The 9,894-nt window shown below is 45.4% G+C and overlaps 1 protein-coding gene across 1 annotated transcript; it reads right to left on the bottom strand.

Annotated features, from left to right (window-relative positions):
* Positions 1-234: 234 nt before the first annotated feature.
* Positions 235-8,758, bottom strand: sidt2 (SID1 transmembrane family, member 2). The gene is made up of 23 exons (XM_079225318.1): positions 8,733-8,758; positions 8,603-8,648; positions 8,058-8,159; positions 7,669-7,752; positions 7,405-7,570; positions 6,770-6,863; positions 6,390-6,445; positions 5,316-5,354; positions 5,140-5,217; positions 4,546-4,661; positions 4,380-4,453; positions 4,227-4,293; positions 4,072-4,145; positions 3,860-3,983; positions 3,607-3,724; positions 3,122-3,258; positions 2,613-2,721; positions 2,372-2,448; positions 2,190-2,236; positions 1,996-2,101; positions 1,794-1,904; positions 1,152-1,265; positions 235-1,061 (listed from the first exon to the last, which is right to left on the bottom strand). Exons 3-23 carry the CDS (start codon positions 8,130-8,132, stop codon positions 999-1,001), a joined length of 1,929 nt encoding a protein of 642 aa, XP_079081444.1. The 5' UTR covers positions 8,133-8,159; positions 8,603-8,648; positions 8,733-8,758; the 3' UTR covers positions 235-998.
* Positions 8,759-9,894: the final 1,136 nt, after the last annotated feature.

Raw genomic sequence — 9,894 nt, 5'->3', positions numbered from 1 at the left:
AATTACTCCTTTATATCCCAGATGTTGACGCATTAGCAGTGAGAAAACATGCATTTTGTGCATATATATATATGTGTGTGTGTAAATAAGTTCTGTATTTTTCTATAAAATATTTTAATAAATAGATTTTGATATGTCCTACTAGTAATAATTAGTCCTGTGTTGTGTCTGCATTATGTTGACGTCTGAGATGTACTGAAGATCAGGTTCAAAGACAGAATCTGAAAATGAGATCTTTATTCAGCAACCGCTCATTGCAATGTTCCACATTAAAATCAGATACATTTTTTTTTCCCCGTACAGTAGAGTGCAGAAAATACCTTTGCGTTCAGACTGGGACAGTCGAAGTAAATACAATCATCATCATCATAATATAACATTCTCCATTGAGAAGGACGGCTAGCTCGAGGATCTGACCAATCAGAGCACAGTAATGTGACATGATTAGAACATTAAAAGGCCACCGACAGACTGGACAGAATTCATGTTCTCACATTTATGTTTGTAAACACGCACACACACAGACACACAGCATATAAACAGCATAAAAACATTTCAAAATGCATCGCTGACTTGCTGGTCAAATGTAATGCAGACAGTATAAAATAAGTTAATTCTTATATATATATATATTTTTTTTTTTATTGAGCAAGTGTGTACGTTGTTATCTCCAGCACGAAGTTAACATCCATTACAACAGTTATATTGATGATGGCAGCGAGAAGACAAAAAAACACGTCGGCGTCGCTCAACGTGGACCCGGGCTCTTCATTGGCACGTGAGTGTCCGTACAGGTGCAGGGAGGGGCTACCGCTCCTCCCCCGATTGGCTGATCGGCCGCGACGGGCCGAGAGGCGCCCGCCGTACAGCCTGGAGAGGGGAAAACAGGCTACTGGCTGCGCTTGTTTAGAACACGGACGGAGATGCGAACGGAGCGAGACGAGGGTTCGATAAGGCAGAGAGGAAGAGCCGAGCTCATCGCGGGAGATCTCGCACATCTAGAAGGCGAAGATCTTGTCTCTCTGGACGGTGTCCAGGTCGTCGTCCATGGTCATGAGGACCTGGGAGGGAGGGAAGCAAAGAGGCGAAGGGGTTAAGTGAGCGTTTACTGTGTTGTTCACATGCTTCATCGTTGGTGTGCACGGCCGTACCAGGAAGGAGCCGAACATGGCGATGGAGGAGAGGAAGTGCCAAATGTCGTGGTCGTCGAAGAACGACAGCAGGATGCAGTCCCGGTTGTGCTCACGAGACTCCGCCGGCGTTTTCTGCGTAGGGAGCGAGGAAGAGAGAGAGAGAGAGACACGGTAAACTAATGCCCCGTCATGTAATAATACAGAGTCAACGGATGCTCTCCTGGCTACAGTTTGAGTCATCTAGGTGTATGAAACAAACGCTCCCTTGGTGTGACTCCAAGTCTACCTCTACATTTCATTTTTGTATTCACTCTGTATATTTAATATTCTTTTTTATTGTTTTCTATCACTGTTTATTTCTATTACTTGATTTGTGAGCAATGCTGCTGTAATCCTGTAAATTCCCCACTGCGGTACTAATAAAGGGTTATCTTATCACGGTTTTTTTAAACTGCAGTTTTGGCTTGTTAAAAAAAAAAAAAAAAATCATCATACAAAGACACAAACACACATTTAGTGGAGTTTTATTTTTCTAACGAAGCTGCCTAGAGGTCTTGCTCTCACTCTCATAAATACAAGTTTTCCACGATTATGGGTCAAGAAATGTATGTATGTGTGTGTGTGTGTGTGTGTGTGTGTGTGTATCTGTGAGTTACTGACCTGCCAGGTGCTGAGACCCTGGAAGAAGAAATACAGTGCCAAGCCCCACACCACGGCTGTGAACAGAATACACACCAACGCCAGACACTGGATTCTCTCACCGCTCCGCAGCTAAAACACACAAAAAAAAAAAAAAGACCTTTAAATGTATGAACCATTTTCTGCTTCTTCAACAAATCAAAACGCTACTTGATACACACACCTTCATAATGATGTAGAAGGCAAAGTAGAGCAGCAGGTTGCAGATGGCGATGGCCAACAGGTAGGAAGCAAAGTCGTTGGGTCTCTCCAGGAGGCCGTAGGCAGCTCTACGGAGAGGGAGCGGGAGGAAGAGACACATGAAGCCATCGTCATCGTGTTGTTCTGCACTGTTCATTCTAGAAGACGCTTACTTACAGGGACCAGTTGACTATGTTCCCCATCACGAGCAGAACCGCCCGGTCCTGTCAGACAGACAGACAGAGAGATTAGGAATTACTTGTCAATACGAGACAGTGGTTCTCATACCGATGTTGCGTAAACTCTAAAATACCACGACGCCTTGGACACCGAAGCAGCCGTTTCTGGTATTTACTCACGATGTACATGGGTCCGCTGCACTGCCGGATGCAGTCGGTGTAGACGACGTTCAGGATCCTGCGCAGGATCCCGGAGTCTGAAGGCAAACACACACTCCTTCTGTCACTTTTTATATTTAGCTAAACAGAGCTAATGTGATGCATCCGGCTGGAAATGAAATATTCTATTTCATTTCCACGTTTGAGATGCCTGCACTTTGTTAAATAGGACCAAATGTCAACCCGTAGGAGGCGCTCTTACCCAGCCGCCATCGGCCCATGTAGTACAGCTGTGTGCTGAGCAGCATAGTGGCCAGAATGTGGATCACCGAGAAAACGATCCAGAAGACGGTGTTTCCTTTCCCAAATACCTGCAGATCGTCACACACATGATTATTTTGTGTGTGTGTGTGTGTGTATGTGTGTGAGTGTTAAAAGGGACAGTGTGTATGATTTGGTAGCAGCGTTTTGCCAATAAATCCCTTTAAAATCCTGCAAAACTGCTACTTTAAACATCACTCAGACCTTCTGGTGTGTGTGTGTGTGTGTGTGTGTGTGTGTGTGTGTGTGTGTGTGTGTGTGTGTGTGTGTGTGTGTGTGTGTTAAAAAGGGACAGTGTGTAGGATTTGGATGGAGCATTTTTACCAGTAAATCCCCCTCAATCCTACAAAAATGCTACTTTAAACATCACTCAGACCTTGTGTTGTGTGTGTGTGTGTGTGTGTGTGTGTGTGTGTGTGTGTGTGCGTGTGCGTGTGCGTGTGTACGTACTACTCCCAGCACAGAAAAGAAGATGACCCCAGCCAGGCAGGCGTATGCAGTGTAAGCACTTGCGTTGATGTCTGGGTGTCTCTTCTGGTACAACTTCAACATACAAAGTCCAGCAATCATGTACATAAAGGAGGTGTCTGCAGAGAGAGATGGAGTCATTACACATCCGGCTTTTAGCACGTACATTTTTTTTTTTTAAAACGAGAAGGGTATCATCGGAGATCGCCGTCACTGAATTACAGTTTAGGTTTATCGTCCTTTTTGCACTGGAATTAAATTAAACACAATTTGCGCAAATCTTGTACTGTGTTACTACATTAAGTGACTTTTGAAAATGATACTTTGTCGATTTAATGGCCAGGAAACTGAACCCAGGACCTTCCAATTCCCTTCAAAGTGACTTCAAAGTGAGTGCAACCCCATAGTCGTCAACAATATGGAGCAATGTGGAACAATATGGACCTGGAGGAGGACACGCGTCTTACCAAACTGGAAGTTGGTGTAGTTGGGACAGACGTGGTAGCAGGCGCTCAGCAGGCCCTCCATCATCAGAGCAGTTCCCATGGCGTAATAGAGCCCAAAGTGCTTTGGGATGCCACATTCCTGTGTGGCGGGAGAGAGGAACGTGGAAATGGTTAATGAATGAGCAATGAAGTTCAATGAATTAAACTTGTGTGCTGCATGTCTCTGGGTGTGCTTCCGATACTTAATAAATATGACCCAAAAAATTAAATTTACCAGCGCGTGGAGGTCGTTGCGCACCAGCGCCCGCTGGTGGACGATATCTCTTTTGAGGACGATGAGGAGGAAGAGGAATCCCAGCAGCACGTAACCGAGGTTACTGAGGATGTTGTTGAACGCACTGCGTACGACAGAAACAAGTAGGTGTAAAAAAACAACAACAGGTGTGTACATCTGCAGCGGTCGTAACGACACACTCAGACACGCACCTCAGGGCGCCCAGAGGGTGGGCACACAGGAAGTTGTAGAAGCAGATGTCCTGGTTTCCTGTGACGTTGACCACCTGAAGAACAGAGTGTCTATTAGACATCATTTTTCTTTCTTTTTTAAAACACATCTTATATCATCTTTACGCCTCATGTACCGTCTGATAGGTGATGACCAGCTGGACGACTGGCAGCGCGTAGAAAACGGCGATGGTAGCGATGTTCCTGCAGAGGAGACAACCGTTAGACTTCATCACTACGATGATAAAAAAGGGATTTGTTTTTTTCCTCTGTCGAGCCGGCGTCCTCACCAGAAGTAGATTTGGTATTTCTTGCTGAGGATCCTCTTGTCTTTGCGGGACAGGTCGGACACATATAAAAATTTCTGCAATAAGGGGAGGACATTGGTGAGATTTAAAACCTCCCAAAGGGAAACGAGTCACGCATCATTGAGGCGGAGAGGCGAGGCCCTCGTACCTTGGTGCGGACGATGTTTTTGTCAGAGTTGATGTCGTCCAGCGTGTCGTAGTCGTCCTCCTCCACCGAGCTCAGAGACTCGTGCCGGCTTCGCCCGACACTGTCCAGCGATCGCTCTGATGGAGAGGAGGAGGAAGAGGTCATGGCAAGATAAAGAAAATAAAACCTTGGGTGGTGCAAAGGTGTTCAAGCACATCACACCTTTTGAAATATACGGTTGCAATTTCCAAACGCATTCAACAGAAATTTCAGCGTGATTGTTGGTACTTCGATCTTTGCACAATCTGTATTTGTCGTTTATTTCAATTAAATCGGATTAGGATTCATGCCACGGATTGACGTTTGATTCTCAAAGTGCTGATTGGTTTGCTTTTAACTCAAAGCGGATTCAACCAAGTGTGTGTCACCAATACGGATGGCTAAGTGATGGAGGCGATTGAGGATTGGCCGACGTTTGAAAGGCTCCTGTCCTGATGAACAAAAAAAAAAAAAAAACTGGTGAGGGACCAGAGCGGCTCGCAGGAAGCCGGGCTTGTGGAGGCACAGTAGAGTGACACATGTTGGGACAGAAGCAATGGAGGCGCGCGCCCATACCAACGTATCCGTAGTTGTTGTCGGTCGACGTGGCGCTGTCCGTGATGGCCTCTGAACTGAGCGTGCTGCCGTTGTCAGCTGGAGAAAACAAAACAAAAAAGGGTCTGGTTTTCGATTTCAATGTCCACACACAGAAAGAAAGACATCACCACAAGTGGAACCGCCTAAAAACGTACCAAAGGAGCCGTATTCATACGGTGAGGCTGGAGTTTTGCCTGTGGACACACACACATTTAAAAAGTGTAGATTAACAAAATGCACACGCACAGAGACGAGCACCACTACTTAGTATCTTAGCCCTGCACACTGAAGCGCTAATGCAGTTAATACATGAACACAGATGTGAGGGAAGGCAACAACACATGCAGGGATCCCGTTCTTTTTATTTTTCAGGCTCAAATGCCTGAAGAAAATAAAAAATATAACACCTTTTTGTTTAAAACAGTGAATGTTTAGTGACAATTGTGAGCGCAGAATGGTGCACATGCTGGTTTTGTCTGCTGCAGTGGGAGGGAATGTGTTTTGAACGCTGCAAGCGTCCCGCAGTTTTAAAATGGAATCATGTCGGCGCGCACACACACACACACACACACACACACTGAGAGGTAGTCCACATTTACTTATCCCCAGTATCTTATCACAGGACCGCTCCTATCTCATCCAGTTGTTTGTCCAGTGTGTCGTCAGCAGTGTTGACTGTGTTGTAATGAACTCGTGACATTGGAGCCGTGAGGATACTGTGACAAATAAAAGCGGGATAACAGGATGCGAGCGGAACCGTGCCGTGTTCATTCTACAGCCAGTCACGTCTCTTTATCGTCCTTTTGTGTGTGTGTGTGTGAATGCATCGGCAAGAGGGAGCTAGTAGGGGAGTGAACGCATGCAGAGCATCCGCAGAGAAGAAGCACAGAGTGAGGGAGGGAGGGAGGCAGTGAAAGCAAGTAACTGTCGTTGTACCATCTCCGTTCTTCCCGAGCAGAGAGGCTGAACCACACATTAGCGCAAGGGAGAGAGAGAGAGAGAGAGAGAGAGAGAGACACACACATTCAGTACAGAGGAAGCTGAAGAGTTATTATTAGTATTATCATCACAGCACATTGTTACGGGTAGTTAAACATTGAATATATATGCATCATGGCATCTACTCGACAGTACGGATCACGACTTTTAATAAAATGGTACGCTCCACCACACCCTCTCTAACGAGCCCCTTAATGGGGCGGTCCATCGCATGCTGGTTGCCGGGTTACCTGTCTCGGCGGGCGACATGTCAGCGGGAATCTGAAACACCTCTCTCTTCTTCATTCTGCAGGAACCCGAGAGCAAAAACATGCAAATTGAGATCATTTGTATTCAGCATGGGGTCCCTCCTGCAGCGCAGCCGCATGAATCTCAATTCTTCCATTAGTTAGACACAAGGGCCAAAAAGAAAGTTTAAACAACGTAAACTTGTAATGGACTGTTTTTCTTTCTGTCTTTAATCACATTTAACCAAACAAAATCCAATTCAAGGCTAATGGAATAGTCTCTGTGACCTGAAATGAGGGTCGTCCGTGGCTACGGGGAGAGAATACAGAGCAAGACGTTTGTGTCACGCCGTCACTAACAGAGAAAAGTGCTTCAGTCTTACCGCCTGTTCTCCACGCAGGTCATGATCAAGGTGAGCAGGTAGAAGGAGAGGAAGATACCCAGACAGAACAGCATGCCCATCACATACACCTCCGCTGTGGAGAGGGAAGACAGATGCACTGTGAAGCCCATGCACCTGCTAATACTGCATCGTCCTGCATGCACTGCAGAATGCAATGATACAGCTACACATACACAATATGCAAGTACTTTACATAAAAGGCTAAATCTTCAGTTCTTTCTCCAACTTTTTCAGTTCTGAAAAACAGCAGCCCACTGCTCTTTAATCACTAAGGATGGGTTAAATGCAGAGATTAATTTTCCCACTGTGGGATTAATAAAGGATTCATTATAACTTATTTTTCTATGACTTTTGGGAGCCTTGCTTTTCATCAAAAAGTTGCTCTTAGAAAGATGCTTGATTTCCAACACTTGCATGGCGTATTTTACCCCAAAGAAACCTCCTACTGCAACAACACAACCACGACAATACCTTAATTAATAGGCATGTTAGCTTTTTAACCGTAGCCATTAAAAAAAAGAAGAAAAGTAAAACGTTTAGTCCACTCTATGGCGTACAACAATCATTATTATTCCTCAGTCTGATCATTTTGTGTTTGCAGACACGCGACTCACAGTTGATGGCGGGTGTGACGATCACGTCGATGAGCTTGCTGCGGTTGCCGGCGTCGATGAGCTCATCCGGGCGCAGAGGGTAGAAGCGCAGCGGACCGCCGCACGCCTCGTCCTCCGTTTTCACCACCACCACCACGTAGAAGCTGTTGCTGGGGAAATCTTTCCTCTAAATGACAAGAGAGGGCAGTGGGGAGGAGGGGCATTAGAATATGTTATATTATGGTTCATGCTTTGTCACAACGGTTTTGCCCCACGGACTCTCACCTGCACCGTGATTGCGCCTTTTTTGGTCATAGTCTGGTACATCCCGATGAAGGCCACGTTGTTGTCGAGGTCGTAGACGGGGCACTGAAAAGAGACAGAAAGACATGAAGTATATATATATATATATAAACAAAAACATGGAGCATTACAGTATTAATAACAAGAGGGAACAAGATTATAAAAAAGAACACAGTGATTTTAAGCCCTTAAATCTCAGTAGATGATACTATAATCAACATTTGCACTGACACTGTTGCAATGGACTCAGTAGTGGCCTCACATGGCTCAATGGTGTTACTGCAAGCTGACAACCATGCCAGGGGCCACTTGAGGACAGCGGCTGTCTGGTTTGAGGAGACGGTGTGGGTGGGTGGAGGGAGTAAGTGTACCTGGATGTCCTGGATGGACATGACAGAGCAGGGAAAGGTCATGTCTGAGTTGACCTTGACGATCACAGTGTCCATGCCTTCCGGGAAGTCATACTTGAAGTACTGAGACGAAGGGCAAGAGGAAGAAGATGATTCAGAAAGGGAATAATTACAGCGGATAGGATAACAAACGCAGATTCACTTTTTTTTCGCTCTCTGGTGAGGGTGTGACAATTTCCACAACAAATAAAAACGTGATGAAACTAAATCAGATGAAGTAGCGGGTCGACAACCCTGACTGTATCACACGTTTTTTTTATCTGTGAGGTGCTACTAAAGGCCAAAAATGAAACCACTCTGTTCCCCTTTTTTTTAAAGCAGAAGAGAAAAAAGGGCGAGAGAAGAAAGTCACAGTAATTGCGCAAAATTCCCTCGATTCACACTTCCTCAGCTACTCTTGTGTTTCTCAGCGTTTCCATCCGGTCTGCTATCTATCTTCTCTGTGAGAGCAGCACATAGCGGCACTGCACTGCTCGTAAACACACAAAACCCAGCGTTGGTCGTACCTGAGGCTGGGACGGCGACGCGGCGAAGCTGAATTTCTTGTCCGTACTGTAAATCGAGATGAAAACAAACGCGTCAGACATTCGTAGCCGTCGGTCAAACAGACGGCAGATTAGAACGGGTGTCACTCACTGCAGGGTGAAGCTCTCTACGCGGCTGACCCGGAGCTGGTAGTTCGTCCCCTGGCTGGACAAGGTGGACACGTCCACGAAGAAGTGCTGGGTCTCCGAGGCGGCCCGGGTCGGAGGCTGGCACAACGTCCGGCCCACATGATTGTACGGGTACTTCCTCTGGTAGCTTGGGGAGAGACGGACAGAGAGGCAGGACAGGCATTCAAAACAATCCACTTGACCGTAATGCAATTAGCCGGTCTGTTTGCTCTTTTTTTAATGTTGTTTCTATTTTTTTTTGCTATTTTATTTATCTTTTTTTCATGTATTTTATGTACGCTGTCATCTTGACCAGGATCCGCTTCTAAAATAAATTACAAATCTCAAATGGGATTATTCTGGATCAATAAAGGTTTAATAAAATACATTAAAAAAAGATTTGTATTTAAAATATTTGAAGTTCCTTGCATTTTCACAGTATAGACAGGCCTAGACATGATGGATTATTTTATGAAGAAAGTCAAATCAAAGCAATAATACGGATTTGTTATGTGCTGATGACCAATATCATTCTAATAGATTATTTCATTTAATGGGAGTTTCGCAATCAGATGACCTAACTAGATAATGCACCTTCAATAATCCCTAAGCAAAATCAATAAATACCGAGCTCTAGAAAAATGTTGGTCAATGGCTCCCAACGCAGAGGATTTTTATTTTAAAGGTAGCATGTGACCTGACGCCACATGAAACAAACACAACTTTGCTCTGGAGACTTCGAGGCGGCTCGGTGACAAGTAAGACGTCCGATCTGCTCCGGTGGATTTCAGAGGAGGAAGTGAAAGTCCAAGGTTCTTTTAGAGATCTGTTAAAAACAGGCCGCGCCCCCCGCGTGTACTCAAGAACGTGCCGAGGCCGTTCCGGTGTTGCACAACCGCGGAGAGGACCTTGGAGTGTGGGAAGACACGGATCCCATCGCAGCTGGGCCTTTAGCCAGCGGCTCATGAACAGCTGGACTCCAAAGAAAGACTGCAGTTCCAGTTCCACACACACAACTATGACCTCTATAATTAAGAGACACTTAGACACTATAGAAAATAAGGCAGCACCTCCTGGATTAAATCTGACCATTAAATCTGTGGACAAAAAAAGCAAGATATCTCAAATGGGCAAACATAACAAAC

The sequence above is a fragment of the Taurulus bubalis genome (genome assembly GCF_910589615.1).
Source record: "Taurulus bubalis genome assembly, chromosome: 10".
NCBI lineage: Eukaryota > Metazoa > Chordata > Actinopteri > Perciformes > Cottidae > Taurulus > Taurulus bubalis.
This window is presented reverse-complemented; position numbering and strand designations above follow the sequence as displayed.

Excerpts from the sequence above, each read along its gene's own strand:
- sidt2 (XM_079225318.1), bottom strand. The coding sequence starts at position 8,132 with ATGGACACTGTGATCGTCAAGGTCAACTCAGACATGACCTTTCCCTGC. Across the intron at positions 2,722-3,121 it reads TCTTTTCTGTGCTGGGAGTA|GTATTTGGGAAAGGAAACAC; the intron begins GTACGTACACAC and ends GACGATCTGCAG. Across the intron at positions 2,237-2,371 it reads GCAGCGGACCCATGTACATC|GACCGGGCGGTTCTGCTCGT; the intron begins GTGAGTAAATAC and ends TCTGTCTGACAG.